Below are 19,201 nucleotides of genomic sequence, written 5' to 3'. Positions count from 1 at the left end.
ATCTTAACTGCTCTATCAGCAGCATGTGACACAGCAAGTCACCCCCTCCTTCTTGGGACACTTTCTCACGTGGCTTTTGGTACACCAGTCTCTCCTGGTTCTCCATGTGTCTCATCAGATGCTTTTAGCCTCCTCTGAGGATTCTTCCTTTTCTTGCTGTCCTCTAAATGTTGGAGGGTCCCAGCGCCTCCCTTCCTCATCTGCACACTTTCTCATAGTCTCACCACTTTAAATATCACCCATATGATGAAGACTTTGAAGTTGTCATCTGCAGCCTAGAAATCAGTCAAAGCTATTCTCTCAACAAGAACCAACCACTGGATGCTCTGGAGACATCAGGACCAACAGTGTCACTTGTTACATGAGAGAAAAATCATCTTTTTTTTTTTTTTTTTTTTAGCTTGGCTAGGTCAGGTTTTGTCACTCGTAATCTCAGATCACATGAGGAGTTTGGAATCAGAAACATCCCTGGAACTCCAAAGACCTGGTCCTGAGTTCTACCAATGTCTGACCTCTGGGTCCTAATTATCACCCCTTTGGCCATTAGCAGAGCAGTTCCATCTTAATAGGTGTAAACGTTCATGAATTTATTATAATAATTATATGTAATATAATTACCATAATGTAATTATAATATATGTAATATGATAATTATAACTATTAACCAATGTAATTAATTACATTAATTTGATGCTGAGAACTGATCCCTGATACTTTCACATGTGCTATCTAATTTAGTCCTCATGAGAACTCTACAAAGTAAATATTACTGTTCCATTTTACAGATAAGAAAACTGAGATTTGAATCAGGAATTTTTCCGAGGTCGTATTTCCCCTGTGATTCTATATTCAGGGCTTTAATTCCTTTTAAAATTTAAAGCTAATGGAATAAAAGTTCAGTGATCATAAAGTCTCAAGGGGAGTCCTCTAATGCCAGCTCATGCCAGCCCATGCCAGCCCCACCTCCCCTCAGACCATGTTCACCTCGTCTCCAGTCCCCAGACCTAAAATTTTGGACCCCATCCTGAGCGATCACAGAAGGGTGAGACCTTACTACCACACTAGTAATTTCCCTGGCTCTTCCCACAGTCCATCCTCCACCCCTTACCCCTCAACCCCTTCCTTAGATTTGCTAGAAAACTCCAGGAAACTGGGTTGGTATGGGAAAGTGGAAATAGAAAGAGCAACTGTCACCTCCCTCCCCACCTTGGTCCTCCTTTGTCATCACTCAAACACTCCTGGGATTAAGACAAGAGCCCCTCCCCACCCTGCCTCTGGCCCAGCCCAGGCCTCCGGGAGAGTACCCCACCCCCATACACACTGCACCGGCCCTCCCGGCACTGATACCTGCTTCCCAGGGGCTCAGTTCCAGAAGCGCTCCCCACCCCTGACAGGAGAGGGAAGAGGCTCTGGGAAATGAGTCTTTTAGTGGAACAAGTGAACCACAAAATAAAAAAAGAAATACCTTTCTTTCGGAGCTTGGGGGTTTTCCTCCTGAAATCCCAGCAAACAAGCAGTGCCAGGGCAGGAAAGCCACAGCCCAGTTCCCACCGTGGCATCCTGGGGATGTGAGGCATGGCGGGGCCGAAGACTCACGCCTCCGATGAGCCAGCCTCAGGCCTTCCCTCCTCCCCAGACTGGAAGAACCCTCTTCTCTCACTTCCAGATCACCACATGCTTGCAAATACTGCTCAGGTTCTGACTCCAAAAAGGAAACCGTGGGATCTGTCCGCACCTGCCCCAGCCCTCCCGGCCCTCCTTTCCCCGGCACTTCCCCTCCCCACTCACCTTTACACACAGGACTCTCCAGCTTTTAAACAGGGAACATAAAGCTGTCAAGGCCCGCAATAAAAATAAGTGCCTCCTTTTACTTAGCAGCTAATTGTCAACTGCCATTCAGGAGATACCTCCAAGGTGGGTTAAAAAAAAAATCCCATGCGGGAACCCTTACCAGCATTGTTCCATATATCAAAGTGTCTGGCAGAAACACAGAATTTCACTTAGCATTTATGAAGCTAGCCCACCATTCCCTGGAAATGCTTTCCGAGTTGCACATGGCTCCGTGGGGGCCTTCAGAGATAATGATCTTGAAGGCTGGTTGTTGGGTAGACTGAGATGATTTTGTCCTCCTGATGAGTACATACAGTAAAGAGTGCAGCAACCCTATCAGACATGCCCAGGAGAAGGCAAATGGGCTCTCAGCATTACGGGGAAACGGTCAAGGTTGTCAGGAAGGGCCCTGGGGCTGTCTCACGCTGCCAACCCAGTGTTTATTCTCCATTCATTCATAGGCCAGGAATCGCGGACTCGTCTGACTCCACATTCTCTCTGCATGTCAAATTCACTCCCACACTCTGGCAATGTTACCTCCAAAACATTGTACAAACCTGTTTGCTTTTCTGCATCTCCACTGCCACCACCAGTGTCCAACCCACCATCCGTCCTTTCTGCCTGGACAATGGCTTGAGTTTCATATCTGGTCTCCTGCTTTCATTCTGATCTGCCACCTCCAGCCCAATCCATTTTCCATACAGCAACTAGAATGATCTTTTAAATAGAATCTGATTTTTTTCACTTTCTTGCTTGAAAGCCCCAGTGACTACCTATTAGCTGTTAGGATGAAGACAAACATCCTTAACAAAGCGATCTCCCCTTTTATTACCCTCCCCTTACTCCAGAGCCTGTTCTTCTTTCTGTCACAGGACCTTTGCACATGCTATTCCCTGTGACTAAGACACCATTCTGCTTCCCCCTTCTCTGTCTAGTTAGCTTCTGCTGGCCTTTCAGAGTTAAGCTTAATCATCACTATTTCAAGGAAGCCTTCCCTGACCTACTTGGCAAAGATATTTTTTCCCCATATGGCATCATGTGTTTTTCCCACATGGCTCTTTTCACAGTTGTAACTATGTTTTCCCTTGGCTCTTTAAAAGTAATTGCTGTGGGCCAGGCGCGGTGGCTCAAGCCTATAATCCCAGCACTTTGGGAGGCCGAGACGGGCGGATCACGAGGTCAGGAGATCGAGACCATCCTGGCTAACACTGTGAAACCCCATCTCTACTAAAAAAAATTACAAAAAAACTAGCCGGGCGAGGTGGCGGGCGCCTGTAGTCCCAGCTACTCGGGAGGCTGAGGCAGGAGAATGGTGTAAACCCGGGAGGCGGAGCTTGCAGTGAGCTGAGATCCGGCCACTGCACTCCAGCCCAGGCAACAGAGCGAGACTCCGTCTCAAAAAAAAAAAAAAAAAAAAGTAATTGCTGTGTCTTCTCCTAGCTTGTGAGCTCCTTAAGAGAAAAGATTTTGGTTTTTTTTTCTCTCCTCTCTCTCTCTCTTTCTCACTGTTGTGCCCCAGTGTTAGCATAGATCTGGGGACATGGCACATATTAAAGAAAGAGTTGTTGACCAAATGAAAAAATAAGTATCTGTCTGTTGTTAGGAGCTGGGGGCAGGGGAGATGAGGGAATTCATGGAAATAAGTAAACATCATCTCTTTTAATATCGAATGTAGCTGGTGAGAAAGACCAGAACATGTGGAATAACAATGACTGCACACCCCTCCGTGCTAAATTGTGCTATGGATTGTGAAATCATGCTCGGAAGGGTGCAGAGAACTTAAAAGAATGAAAGGAGAAAAGAAATCCAAAGTACATAACAATTCAATATTTACATACTGTATATCTCCTGTTGGCAAACACGCAATGATGCTTAAAACACAAGATCTTCTTTTTCAAGACGGCTGACTACGAGCATTTCCGGTAATGTCATCCACTTAGAGGAACCAAGCTAGTGTGCTGTCTCATGCTGCCAACCCAGTGTTTATTCTCCATTCATTCATGGGCCAGGAATCACGGACTCATCTGACTCCACACTTATTTAAATGCAGTGTTCAAGAAGGAACTTGGGAGTTCAGCAAAAAAGTGAGAGGAAGCTTTGAAATCCAGGAAGAAGGAAAACAGGAAGGCTGTGTGGCTGAGGCCAGCTGGGAAAGGGGAGTGGATCCCCCAAATGGGAAAGGGTGAGTGAGTGCCTTTCTGCTGTCCACTTTCCCACTGGGGAATTATACAATCCAGGCCGTAGGAGAGCACCTTGACTCTCCCACACCACGAATCTAACTTGGGGAGTGGCAAGAAGACTATGATGAGAAACTGTTCCAGGGAATGTCCTACACCCTTTTTGAAACCTAACTGACTGCTGTGGGACAACATTCTGGATCCGAGCTCTTACAGACTGTGCATGGGGGAACTTGGGTGGTGCTTGCAGGACTGGGGCTTGAGTAGGGGATGAATCCCTGCAGCCAGTTCTGAGAAGCAAGTGTGGAGTGGGCTCCAGTCACTGGCATTGGAACAGGGCACACCACCATCCCAGGTCCTAAGCAAAAGGAGAGTTGTTGTGGAGGCTTGGTCTTCAGCTAAGTGGCGTCTTCTACGGTCTAGGGCTGAGTTGTGGACTAGATGCAGCCTGCCAGGACTGACTGGGTGGCCAAGTTGGCTGCCATAGCCAGGATGGAGGAGGGAACTCTGCTGGGACTGGGGTGTGAGACGAACGCAAGTCTTATTCCTGTGGGCCATACAGTGGCCACTGGGACAGCCCTATCCTCCCTATCCTAAGCCTTCGGGACAGCAAAGGTTGCCCCTCACCAAGAAATTCATAAGGGGCCTAAGGACTTCCTCTACACCCTAATCAAGGCTGGTGCATGCATATGCCATTGGAGGGCCTAAGCACAAGCTTGCTTGGTCCAGTTCTGCCCAACTTTGTCCCCTACTCTAAGGCAGAGTGTGGGATCCAGGCTCCTGGATGTTCCACCACCCAACTACCCTACTACCACCTGGGTTACCTAAATACCTCTCCTGGGGAACAGAGGTTAGGCATAAATCTCCATGCTACCCCCACAACTGGTTATTACCTGCAAACACTATCTACTAGCCTGGAGGCTAGCCCACACAGCCCATTGAAACAACTGCTAACACAAAAGCACGGAGCTTAAGAACTAGAAGAACACTTCATGACCACTGCTACGCCCACTGCCCCCATCATCCTCACTGCCCAAAAGGTCAAAAGCCCACTCACTTGCCCTGTATACCACTACTACAATCAGCCTCCAAAAAAGCCACCCACAGGCCCCAAAATCGGCCTGCCTGGAACTGCCAGTACAGGTGCCAGCATACACTGCCTGAGGTCACAAGGAAAAACACACTTGGCCCACCACTGCTACCACTGAAACCTGAAAAAGTAACCAATAACTGCGTCCTAACACACTAAGGAATCCACAGATACCACCACTAAGGCTATTTATGACCAAGGAAATCATACAGCGTCTTCACTACTGCACACACTAAGAAGCAAAGCCAAATGGCCCTACCCAACCAACATCATAGTCACATCTTCAGGAAAAAATGTCCCCACCCCATAATGAATGCAAATTCAAAAATAAGAGGAAGTGACTATTGCTTCAGATGTGCAGAAATCAATGTAACAATACAGGAAACATGAAAACGCAATGTGATATGACACCCTCAAAGGAAGACAATAATTCTCTAGCAATAGCTCCTAACCAAAAAACTCCTCAAAATGCCAGATAAAGAATTCAAAATATTGATTTTAAGGAAGCCTAATTAGATGCATGAGAAATCTAAAATCAATACAAAGGAATCAGAAAATCAATTCAGGATATGAATGATAAATTTACCAAGAAGATAGATACCTTTTTAAAAATCCAAACAGGAATTCTGGAACAAAAATACATTTATTGAAGGAATTACAGAAAACATTCAAAAGCTACAACAGTAGACTAGATCAAGCGAAAGGCAGAATTTCTGAACTCGAATACAAGTATTTTTAAATAACTCAGCCAGGCAAAAATAAAGAAAAAAGAATTAAAACGAATGAACAAAGTGAGTCATTTGGAACTACATAAACCAACTGATATAACAATTCTAAATACATATGCATTCAACACTGGAGCACCCAGATGCATGCAACAAATATTACTTACCTAAAACTGAAAAACAGATTGACAGCAACACAATAATAGTGGGGACTCAACACCCCATTCTCAGCATTACCCAGATCATCTAGACTGAAATTCAATTAAAAAGTCTTAAATTAGACTTTACACCAAATGGGACAAATAGACATTTACAGAACATTATATACAACAATTGCAAAATACACATTCTTCTCAACAACACAGGGAGCATTCTCCAACACAGGCCATATGTCAGGCCACAAAACAAGTCTTGGCAAATTTTTGAAAACTGAAATCATATCAAGAATCTTCTCAGACCACAGTGGAATAAAACTAGAAATCAATAACAAGAGGAACTTCAAAAACTATACAAATACATAGAAGTTAAACAACATGCTACCGAATGATCACTGGGTCAATGAAGAAATTAAGACAGAAATCTAAAAATTTTTTAAACAAATGAAAGTACAAAAATATACCAAAACCTGTAAGCTACAGCAAAAGCAGTGCAAAGAGGGATGTTAATAGCATTAAATGCCTACATCAAAAAGTAGAAAGAGTACAAATTAACAACCTAATTTCAAACCTCAAGAAACTAGAAACTAAACAACAACAGACCAAACTCAAAATTAGCAGAAGAAAAGAAATAACAAAGATCAGAGCAGAACTAAATGAAATAGAAACCAAAGAAACAATACAAGGGATCAACAAAATGAAAAGTTGGCTTTTCAAAAAGATAAACAAAATTTTAAACTTCTAGTTAGACTAACCAAGAAAAAAAGAGATCCAAACAAACAAAATCAGAAATGAAAAAGGAGACATTACAACTAATACCATCGAAATACAAAAGATCATCAGAGATTATTATTAACAACTAGATGCCCACAAACTAGAAAACCTAGAGGAAATGAATAAATTCCTAGAAACATATACTTCCCAAGATTGAAGCAGGAAGAAATAGAAAGTCTGAAGAGACCAACAATGAGTAGTGAGATTGAATCAGTAATAATAAATCTTCCAAAAGAGAAAAACCCAGAACCAGATGGATTTACAGTCGAATTCTACCAAACATACAAAGACAATCTCATACCAACCTGAAACTGTTCCAAAAAACTGAGAAGGAGAGAATTCTCCCTAACTCACTCTACAGGGTCAGTATCACTCTGATACCAAAACCAGACAAGGACATAACAACAACCAGAAAGAAAACTACAGACCAATATCCCTGATGAATATAGACTCAAAAATCCTCAACAAAATACTAACAAACCAAATCCAACAGCACATCAAAAAAATAATACACCATGATCAAATAAGTTTTATATCAGGAATGTAAGGATGATTCAAATATACACAAATCAATAAATGTGATACATCACACAAACAGAATTAAGGTAAAAACCATATGATCATCTCAACAGACACAGAGAAAGCATCTGATAAAATTCAGCATCTGTTCAGAATAAAAACTCTCAACAAACTAGGCATCGGAGGAACGTGCCTCAAAATAATATAGGTCACATGCAACAAATGCACAGCCAACATCATACTAAATGGGAGTAAGTCGAAAGTATTCCCTCTAAGAACTGGAACAAAAGAGGGATGCCAACTTTCACCATTCCTACTCAATAGAGTACTGCAAGTCCTACCCAGAGTAATTAGGCAAGAGAAAGGAATAAGTGGCATCCAAATCGAAAAAGAGGAGGTCAAATTATCCCTACTTGCTGATGATGTGATCTTATATCTAGAAAAACCTAAAGACTCCACCAAAAAACTCTTAGATTTGATAAATGCGTTCAGTAAAGTTTCAGGATACAAAATCAACATACAAAAATCAGTAGCATTTCTATACAGCAATAATGATCTAGCTGAAAACAAAATCTAGAAGGCATTCTGATTTACAATAGCTACAAAAAAATAAAATACCTAGGAATATATTTAACCAAGGAGATGAAAGATCTCTACAAGGAAAACTGCAAAATACTAACAAAAGAAATTGTAAATGACACAAACAAATAAAAAAATTCCATGCTCATGCACTGGAAAAATCAATATCATTAAAATAATCATACTACCCAAAGCAATCTACAGATTCAATGCAATTCCTATCAAAATACCAATGTCATTTCTTCACAGAACTAGGAAAAAAAATCCTAAAATTTATATTTAACCAAAAAAGGGCTCAAATAGCCAAAGCAACCCTAAGCAAAAAGAACAAGGCTGGAGGCATCATATTACTTGACTTCAAATTATACTACAAGGCTGTGGTAACCAAAACAGCATGTCACCGGTATAAAAACAGACACATAGATCAATGGAACAGAATAGAGAACCCAGAAATAAAGCCACATATGTATAGTCAACTGATCTTTGACAAAGTCTATAAGAACACACCCTGGAGAAAAGACACCCTTTTCAATAAGTGGTGCTGGGAAAATCTGATTGCCAAATGCTGAAGAATAAAACTGGAGTCCTGTCTCACCATATACAAAAATAAATTCAAGATGATTAAAAACTTAAATGTAAGACCTGAAACTATAAAAATGCTAAAATAAAACCAAGGGAAAACTCTTCTGGACATTGGTCTAGGCAAAGAATTCATGACTAAAGGCCTCAAAAGCACAGGCCACAAAAATAAAAATAGACAGATAGGACTTAATTAAGCTAAAAAGCTTCTGTACAGCAAAAGAATCAACAGAGTGAACAGACAATCTACTAAATGGGAGAAAATAGCTGCAAAGTATGCATATGATAAAGGACTAATATCTAGATTTTACAAGGAGCTCAAATAACTCAACAATAATAAAACCAAATAATCCCATTAAAAAGTGGGTGAAGGACATGAGCAGACATTTTGCAAAAGAAGACATACAAATGGCCAACATGCATATGAAAAAATCCTCAACATTAATAATCATCAGAGAAATGCAAATAAAACCCACAATGAGGTAGCACCTTAACACCATTCTGAATGGCAATTATCAAAAAGTAAAAAAATAACAGATGTCGGTCAAGATGCAGAGAAAAAGGAACACATACACTGTTGGTGGGAATGTAAATTAGTTCAACCTCTATGGAAAACAGTATGGAGATTTCTCAGAAAACTAAAAATAAAACTATCATTTGATCCAGCAATCCCACTACTGGATATGTACCCTAAGGAAAGAAAATCATTATAACAAAAAGATACCTTCACTTGTATGTTTCTCACATGATTATTACAATAGCAAAGATATGGAATCAACCTAACTGTCCATCCACAGATGATTGGATAAAGAAAATATGGTGTATATACACAATGGAATACTTACTGTTCAGCCAAATAGTAAATATGACATTTCAAAGAATGAAATCATGTCTTTTGCAGCAACATCAATGGAACTAGAAGTCATTTTTAAGTGAAACAAGGCAGACACAAGAAGACAGATATCACACGTTCTGACTTATAAGTGGGAGCTAAGTAACGTGTACACACAGACATAGAGTATGGAATTACGGACAACAGAAACTCAGAAGGATGAGAGGATGGAAGGGGGTGTATGATGAGAAATTACTTAATAGGTACAATATGTGTTATCTGGATGATGGGTATCCTAAAAGACCTGGCCACTACTACACAATCTATGCATGTAACAAAATTGCACCTGTACTCCCTAAATTTATGCTAATAATAATAATTTGAAAAACACAGGACCTGTTTCAGGACCTTAAAACTGGGTTGGGTAAAGGAGAAAATGTAATGCATTGTTTCCTGACTCAGCAATAGCCTGAGCAAAACCTCGGATGACTCATCTCCGGAGGAAGAGGACAAAAGCAGGTCTGGACAGAGTGACGATTTGCAATTTGGACTCCTTGCTCCCTGGAGAGGGGACAAGGACCAGGTTTCAGTGTGGAGATCCAGAGAAGGCATGCCTGTCTTACTAAAAGGAGGGAGTATAGAGGAAATGGGCAAGAGTAAGCTGAGAATGAGTTTTCAGAAGTCACAAGCCCTTAGGAAAGGGTGGCAAGAAAGTAGCCCACTGATAAGAAAAAGGCTGAAACACCAGTGTTCTGCCCTCTAAGGTGAGAGGAACACTCAGAGCCAGCTACAGGCAGGAGGAGCCCTGAGGAAGAAGTTGGGAATGCCACGAAGACCATGTAGACCGTCTCTCCAGTCAAGGGAGAAAAGAAGCCCAAAAGGGGATGCAAGCCAGAAGAGGTATCAGCTCTGCACAACTGTCACCAGAGTAACTTCTAAAATTTAAAACTGGGATTCTTTCCATAGGGTGTACAGATGGGCTACAGGTGTCTGAAAATATTTTGCTGTCGAAAGCAAAATTGTTTGTGTCTAGGTATTTTTCTGGGGAGAGTTTCTATAACTTTCATCAGATTCTCCAAGGGGGGTCTTTGCACCATAAAGAGCTTCACCAAGACTCACCACTGACATACTTGGAGAAAGATAGTATAATTCTAGAGGGTACAACCCATTTACTGAATAACTTCTCAGATAAGTTGATCATCATCTAACAGAAGAGAGCCTACTGAGGGAGCAGAACATAGTGCTGCTATGGGAAAATGACTTCATTCTTTCACCTATTAGATTAATAAATCTTTATTGAGCACTGTTTAGATTCTGGGATATGGTACTGTACAAAAAAAGAGAAAAACAATTCCTGCCAAGTAGATTGAAGCTCTCCTTCCAGTGAGGGGAGTCTAGCTAGGAACAAAACAAATGAGTAAAATGTTTAGCACATTAGAAGAGGGTATGTGCCAAGGAGCAAAGCAAGGCAGAACTGAGGGGTAAGGAAGGGATTCAGTGTTAAACAGAATGATAGAGGAAGGCTTACTGAGGTGATGTTTGAGCAAAGACCTGAAGATAGTAAGGGACCAAGCCATGCAGCTGCCTGGGGAAAGAGGATTCCAGGCAAAGGAAACAGCAAGTGCAAGGACCTGAAGGCAGGAACACGGGTAGGATGTTTGCGGGGGCTGGTGAAGCTAGAGTGAAATGAGCATAAAAGAGGGTTCTCGAAAACAAGGTCAGAGGGGAAATGTGGGAGTGGGGGCGGCGGGCAGACTGTGCACTATAAGATCATTATAAGGCTTTGACTTTTACTCTGAGTGAGAAAGGAAGCTATTGGAGAATGTTGAACTGAGAGGAAACTTGATATGACAGGTTTAACAGGCTCACTCTGGCCACTCTGTTGAAAACATTTTGTAAGAAGGTGGGAGTGAACATGTGGAGATGAGTTTCAAGGCTAGTGCTGTAATTTGACAAGAAAGGATTCCATCTTCATCGGGTTGGTAGTGGTGAAGGTGGTGGGAAGGGAGCAGGCTCTGGGTGGAAAAAGCCATAGATAATTTCACAAAGGGCTAGAAAGAGGTGGCAGCAACACGTCTCAGTGACTCCACAGTATTTGGGAGGCATGTCTTTCCCATCTGGTCAACCCATGTTAGAGGTTCTTTCCAAGTGGCAATGTGCTGTGGCAAAGGAGCGGACCAATGGGACAGGTCATTTGTCCCTTTAAGACCAACATCCCTAACTTACAAATAGTAAGAACACATTTCTGATTTGCCCAGTGGCCTCAAATGAGACTCTATACTGTCTTAAAAATGCCCTCACATTCTGGGATCTATGATTTTGGTTAGTAACTTTAAACACGGCTGGGCACAGTGGCTCATGCCTATAATCCCAGCACTTTGGGAAGCCGAGGCGGGTGGATCGCCTAAGGTCGGGAGTTCGAGGCCAGCCTGGCCGAAACAAGGTGAAACCCCATCTTTACTAAATATACAAAAATTAGCTGAGTGTGGTGGCACATGTCTGTAATCCCAGCAGCTCAGAAGGCTGAGGTAGGAGAATCGCTCAAACCTGGGAGGCGGGGAGGTTGCAGTGAGCCAAGATCGTGCCACTGCACTCCAGTCTGGGAGACAGAATGAGACTCCATCTCAAAAATAAGAATAATAATAATAATAAATAATAATCTGAGATGCTGTATCAGAGGCAACACTGTTCTTTGAAAAGTAAGTGGTGTTGCACTCTGATTTCCCCTTCTCTGGACTTTCCACCGCCTACAGGACTTATGCTTGACTTGCTCCTCAGGTGGTGGTCTTGGGGTGCGGTGAGGGTGAAATCCCCGTGTGTATCATGACAGAGTACAGCAGTTCACTGTGGCAAGGCTCAGTCAAGCATCACAGTAGTCACAGAACCTAGTGAAAGTACACGGATACCATTTTGACTCAGAGAGCAGGTGCATGATTAGGCAACATCCACTACCCTTGTCTATGCAGATAGCTTAAAACACTGGACTGGAGAAAACAGAAAAGGGTGGCTCACAATCTCATAATCCAGCACAATAAGGATGGTCACAGCTAAGATTTTCCAGCATGTTGGCTAATTACGTACCTGCAGGTCATGTGCTCCCAGAGGAACAGACAGGGTAAAATCAATGCTAATGTCCCCTTTCTTGGTCCCAGACCCTTATAAAACCTCTTGGCAGTTCCTGCTCTTGGTTTCTTTGAGAAGCTAATGTGTCTAACCAGCAAATCTCTCTTGGTTGTTTAACATCATTGGACACAATTTCTATTTGTAACCAAATAAACTCTGAAATGTATCAATTAAGATTCCATAGCAACTTGGGGAAAATAATTAAGCCATAAAATCAAAGGTACTAAATTGCATATAAATTTTAAGTGTATCATTCTGAAAAAAGTGTGTAGGTGTAAAGAGCAGATGAAAACAAAACACAAAAATGCCTCTGGTGGAGTATTTTTTCTTTACTCTCCACAAAATTATTGTGGTATTCTTGAAATTTCTGAAAGAAGCTGTTGGCCAATGAAATAAATATTTAATATTCAAACTATGAAAGCCTCCCTAAATGACTTCCAAAATAACAGGCCACACAGTCAATACATAATTATATATTTAAGGTTATCTGGAGTTGACACAAGTAGGCATGCTCCTAAAAAGTTGAAGGAAAATGTTAACTTGGGAACTGTCAGTTTTTTTCATATTTTTGTAAAAGGAGGGAAACATACTAGATTTATATGTTTGTTAATTTCAGAAGGTTTTTGCATCTGTTTTCTTTAGTCAGGACCCTCCTCAAACGTGGAAACATCACCAGGATTCCCAGAGAGCTCTAATTCTTGAGTTGTGAAACCCAGAAAAGTGTTGAATGCTGAATTCACTGTACACCTGCAAGACTCCAGACACAATTCCTGAACCTTTCCCCAGTCTGATCATCCTTCTTTTGGACAGCAGCTTTGTTTTCCTGCGCTGACTTACACAGCCTAACTTACGCTTTCAGCAGAGCTCTTGCCATCAGTTCCCAGAACCAGGCCGACGCGTGGTGCTGCGTGAGCCAGTGCTGCTGGGGACCCAGGGTCAGCTCATCCAACCCATTCATTTTACAGATGAGAGTACTTTGACCCAGAGAGGAGAAAGGACCACCTCCAGATATCATACACATTTACTCAGTGCAAAAGACTTGCCTTCCGTCCAGTTAATTTGGAGATAGCTCTTTGAGATGACCCGGGTGGCGCAGGGGGTGGGAAGCTAGAAGCTCTGAGCCCACTTTTCCTCCACATTTGACAGAGAACTTGGCCATGGGCATGCAGATAACTGTTTTCTGGTTGTCTCCCTTGAGCACTGCTCAAGGAGCTATCACATCTGGAGCTACTTCCTACTTCCTGAGATGTCATAGGCACCTGCCCAGGAAAGCCTGCAGGGGTCCTTACCTCCACAGGGTGTGCCAGCAACTCTCCTGAGGAATTTAACCCACTCCTCCATCTCTGCCTGGGAGCTGGCCATGAGGACATAGGAGTCCTGTCCCATGCGATTCTGGTCCCATGAGGCTGGAGGAAGAAGTAGCACTTGGTGAAGGTCTTAGAGTGATAAGGGTATGAGAGCAAGGGGAAGGGAAGGGAACAAGACCTAAATTGATTTCTTGGTTCAGTGAATCACTACCAGCCAAACAACACAAATGCATTGTCTAATTATCCTCAGTGGATCTGGATATCCGGGCACTCTTAAACTGTTTTTGCTGAAGCTCTAACTCTACAGACAAATCATTGAACACAATGGTTTGCAACTGGCGTAGCTGGGGCTGAGAGCTGCTTTCATTAAGAGGACAGAAGTCATTTCCTGCCAAAAGGAAGAGGAAGTTCGTGGTGCAGTTTCAGCATGGAGGAGACAATTCAGCCCATAAAAGTTAGAAGACTTTAGATCATCATGCCAGTCATGGATACTTTCCTAAGCTAGCCCTGAGCTCAGTTGCGGGGGTAGGGTAGGAGATGACAACCTCAGGTGGGAGTGACGGTGAGTACATGTGTGCTTTTTTCACAAAATTCGTGCTTGGTGTTCGTATTTCTGCTCTCCTGACCACACAGGACCTTGCAAATGTAGGTTCTCAATACTCAGTTAATGGATACATGAAACTTGTTAGAACTTTCTTTACCATTTTCACTTCAAACCTAAGATTATAGATAGGTGTAGTGTTTCCTCGGTTGGTGTTCTCAAATGGACAAAAAAGGTGGGAGAAATTGAAGGCAACAGAAAGCAGGGAGAAGGAGATGAAGGGAAAGAATGTGGGAAAGTGAAAACTAGGGAGAAAGAAGCAAGAGAGGGAAAAGAAGAGTATCAAATACAGGTCTTAGACCATGAAGTTAGTTAGTCAGATCTGAGACTTGAACTCTAACTTCATCCATGGACCTGCTTGCAAATGGAAATCCTCAAAGTTGGGATTTTCTTTAGTTGGTTAAAATAAAAAGGTCTTAGCGGGGACAAGAAAATAATAGTGATCCCTTTCAATTATGGGATACTATTAAATTTCAAAGTGCCTTTGTAAGCATCAGCCCATTCTTCTCACAATGGCAGGCCATCTCCCTCAGAGAGCTTGTTCTAGCTGAGTAGTTGTGCCTAAACCTGTATTTCCCTGAGGGGCAGGAAAAGACTTTCAAATCCCCTTTGGTTCTGGTCTCTTGGACCTATCTTAATATCACTGAGGCTCACCTTCTTTCACCCTTTGGGATAACCTGATTCTGAATCCATCTTGTCATTGGGTCATCAGCTTTTCTGACTGGAAGGCTCAGTCCATTAAAACCCTGGGCATTGAGAGTATCCTGAGAACTGGGTGTTTTCAGAAGTAAAATGGTAAGTTAAAAATACTCAGGGAAGAATGAAAAGACCCTCTAGGAATTGCAATATCCCTTTGAAATAGAATAAGGAGTTAGGATTATTTCCATTTTATAGATAATAGAACTGAATCCCAGGGATGCAAAAGCACCAGTCCATCAGTATCCAGTGAGTTGCTGCCAAATGCAGGGCAAGTCTGTCGGTCTCCTTACTCCCATGAAAGATTCTACTGGCCCACATTGCTTCTAAATTTGACCTTGGACAAAATTTATCTGGTGTCTTTTCCCCTTCTCTCTCCACCATGCCTCAACTCCAGTCTACTATGCTGTTAAAACATGCCTTCTCAGTTTACCCTGAGTCCTGGGAGGTCCTTTTGTTCTGTCATGAGCAACTCCACTGGGAAACACCCAGGTCTCAAGATGTTCCTGAATGAAGAGGACTTCCATGGACTAATTCTTCTGGTTAGGAGAGCTGATGACCTGATGACAGGATGATTGAGAATCAGGTTGTACCAAAGGGTGAAATAATGTGAGGCTTGATGATATTAAGATAGGTCCAAGAGACAAGAACCAAAGGGGGTTTGAAAGGTTTCTGTTGTATTTGGGCATAATTGGGGTGTCAGGACAGACTTTCATTAAGAGGAATTGACTGACATTAATACAAAGCTCATGAACAGCAACTCTGACCTCAGGCACAATTTATCTGACTTAAACACAGCTTGTTCAATATGTGTTATCCATTGGGCTGTTTCTCTTGTTGGAAATGGACATCTCTTCTTTTCTTAATCTGCCCAAGGAACTCCTGTCCATTCTTTAAAACCCAACTCAAATGTTACCTTTTTTAGGGACCTTTCTTCCCCCTACCCCAAGTTGAGTGGGGAGTCCTTATTCTATTATCCCTTAATATCTTGTTCTTACCTCCATCACTGCAGTAGCTAAATTGTCTTGAGCAATAGTTTCCTTACTGGTGCAATGGAGATATTATTTAATATGTCCAAAACTGATGCCCTTACCCCCTATACCCTGAAAAAACTTGCTACGTGCACAAATCTCAGCAAATCCATATTTTCCACTGTTTAAGCCAAAACTTTGGAGTCAATGTTGATTTCTTTTTCCCACATCCAATTAATTAGCAAATGAAGCCCTCCCTACCTTCAAAATGTGATCAGAAATTGCTTACTTCAAGCCCCTTCATCATTGCTATCTCTGACTTGGATTCTTGCAAAAGCCTCCTCACTGATCTCCTTGCTCTGCCCTTGCCCCTACTACTTACTTTTATTTTCAATTCAAAAGAATTTTAAAACATGAGTTATGTCATGTCACACCTCTGCTCAAAACATTCCAGTGGCTTCCCATCCTTCTAGCAGAAAAGCTAAAGTTCTCACATTGCCTACAAGTGTCTATGAAATCTGTGCCCACCCCTGAGCAAATGTCCTATTTTTGTCTCCTGCCATCACTTCACTCTAACCACACTGGCCTCCTTGACCTTCCTTGAACATATGAAATAGGCTCAGAGACTTTGCACTGGCAATTTCCACTTCCTGGAATGCTCTTCCTCCAGCTGTGCTCTTAGCTGACTCCCTCATTGCCTTCAGGTCTGTGCCCAAAGGTTACCTTCTTAATGACACAAACTCTGCCGGCTCTGTTCACAATAACCAGTCAACCATCTCAGCCAGCACCTTCTCTCTCTTTGGTTTAATTTTCCCCATAATTGTTATCCTATCAGAAAAACTACATAATTTGCCCATATATTTGGTTTGCTGCTAGTCTCTTCCCACATAAGGTGCATGCAGGCTGCTTAGTTCTTTGCCACATTCCCAGTCCTGCAATAGTACTTGGCTCATAGGAGATGCTCAATGATTTTGTTGTATAAATGAGTGACAACAGATCATAAAGTGGTATGAGAACTAAATGAGATAACATATGCAACAGAAGGAATAACCTCTTATCCCTGGTGATTCCCTGGGGTGGGAGGAGAATAGAGAGTTATTCTATGAAAGGTCAGTAGCGAGAGGGAAGCCTACCCTAAATTGTTGCCTGCCCCCAATTAAAAAAAAAACTAGCATGACTACAATTAAAAGTTTCTGTGTGGTGTTTGTGCAAATAAAACTGGTGATCACAGAGAGAGGATCCTATCTAGGAAGCTCATTTCTTATACCAGCATTAGCTGCGGAGAATCATCTTGCAAAAGAGGATGATAAAAAGAGGAACTAAAAATTCTCTGTTATAACATGAAGGATGTCTCACTTTAGGGTTGGGTGGAACCTTGGAAGATGATGGTATCTTTATGAAAATGGTTTCCTATCTTATTATTACTTTAGAATTATTTGTCCTTATGAGATGTGTGTGGGGTGTGTGTGTGTGTAAGACAGAGAGAGGGGCTGGGTGCAGTGGCTCACGCCTATAATCCCAACACTCTGGGAGGCTGAGGCAGACGGATCACAAGGTCAGGAGTTGGAGACCATCCTGGCTAATATGGCGAAACCCCGTATCTACTAAAAATACAAAAACTTATCTGGGTGTGGCAGTGTGCGCCTGTAGTCCCAGCTGCTGGGGAGGCTGAGGCAGGAGAATGGCGTGAACCCGGGAGGCGGAGCTTGCAGTGAGCCAAGATTGCACCACTGTACTCCGGCCTGGGCAACAGAGCAATACTCTGTTTAAAACAAAACAAAAAAAAAAAGAGAGAGAGAGAGAGAGAGAAAAAAAGAATCTGAGAATTCCTCTAGCAGGCCAGGAGACTGTTGCAAACATGAATGATAATGAGAGAACAAATCTTCCTCCTGCACTGGTATAGCAATTTAAAGAGTAGGTATTTTTGGTGCAAAGCCCACAGTGAATCTTCAGCTGGATCTCTCAGTAGGGTTACTCTAGATTGAAAACCCAGGCTTTAGGACACACATGTTACCATGGATGGTTGTGTCCCATGAATTGCACTGGGAGAGGCATCCTAAGAACAGAATAACCTTTGTGGAAAGGGAAAGAGATATTCCTAGTGAGGAGAGACTGAAAAAGCAGGCTTTCCTGCTTTTCCTCTGAAGAGAAAGAGAGGAAGATAGACCTTCAGATTAAAAAGCAAGGGAGGATGGGAACAGTGTCTCACATCTGTAATCCCAGCACTTCAGGAGGCTGAAGCAGGTGGATTGCCTGAGGTCAGGAGTTTGAGAGCAGCCTGGCCAACATGTGAAACCCTGTCTCTACTAAAAATACAAAAATTAGCTGGGCATAATGGCATGCACCTCTAGTTCCAGCTACTTGGGAGGCTGAGGCAGGAGAATTGCTTGAACTGGGGAGGCAGAGGCTGCAGTGAGCCCAGATTGCACCACTGCCCTCCAGCCAGGGCAACAGAGCAAGACTGTGTCCCCACTTCAAAAAAACAAAACAAAAACAAAACAAAACAAGCAAGACAATGCCCATGAGGGGACCATCTAGGAACTTAAAAATTTTTTTATTTGTATTCTGTAAATGGTCATAGCCAAGTTTAGGATTTTTTTTCTGCATTAAAATTATCTCTAGATTATTCCCAAATATCAAACACTGATATGACATGCACTGTATCAAATGCTTCATATTGATTTCCTTATTTAATACTCACTATCATCATTATTGTCCCCATTTTATAGACAAAAAATCAGAGGCCAGGAGAAATTAAGTAACCTCTTACACAAATAGTAAGTGCCAGGGTCAGGGCAGGCTGGCTCCAGACTGGATGGACACTTCTAACCTCTATGCTATGCTGCCTTCTCCATCAACTTTCTTAAGCACACAGTCACCTTGTGTGAGTGGGAAGGAGAGGGGGAAGAAAAGAGGCACTCAGGGGCCACATGGCCTCCCCTGCTGAGGTCAGTACAACAGTAGCAGCAGGGCTACCCAGTCAGATTAACCTCTAGTCCTGGAGCCCCTGGCAGGGCTAGGACTACCATAGGAGCAAGAGACAGGAAGAAGGGTGGAAGCATCTCAGCATGGCAGATTCAGGAGCATGACCCAAACTCCCCTTGTTCCAAATGCATTCGAGGAAGGAAACTCTTGATTTGAAAGAGGCACCCTCCAATGTGCCAATCATGTGTGCAATGGTGAGATGCAACTGGTGGAACCATCTGAGGCTGCTGACTTTTTACAATTTTTGACCCTTTGAAA

At 42.5% G+C, this 19,201-nt stretch overlaps 1 protein-coding gene across 5 annotated transcripts in view; it reads right to left on the bottom strand.

Annotated features, from left to right (window-relative positions):
• Positions 1 to 19,201, bottom strand: part of ARHGAP25 (Rho GTPase activating protein 25) — a 91,956-nt gene that overhangs the window by 25,912 nt on the left and 46,843 nt on the right. For 2 of the 5 annotated variants that reach the window (XM_023223977.3, XM_023223978.2), the window contains exon 4: positions 13,673 to 13,789. In XM_023223977.3, coding sequence (XP_023079745.2) covers positions 13,673 to 13,789 — 117 coding nt within the window. Of the gene's footprint in view, positions 1 to 13,672; positions 13,790 to 14,945; positions 15,063 to 15,407; positions 17,533 to 19,201 lie in introns of those variants that run through there. The other 3 variants (XM_023223980.3, XM_023223979.3, XM_023223981.2) reach the window with 3 other exon arrangements.

This window comes from Piliocolobus tephrosceles, chromosome 15 (genome assembly GCF_002776525.5).
Source record: "Piliocolobus tephrosceles isolate RC106 chromosome 15, ASM277652v3, whole genome shotgun sequence".
Taxonomy (NCBI): Eukaryota; Metazoa; Chordata; class Mammalia; order Primates; family Cercopithecidae; genus Piliocolobus; species Piliocolobus tephrosceles.
This window is presented reverse-complemented; position numbering and strand designations above follow the sequence as displayed.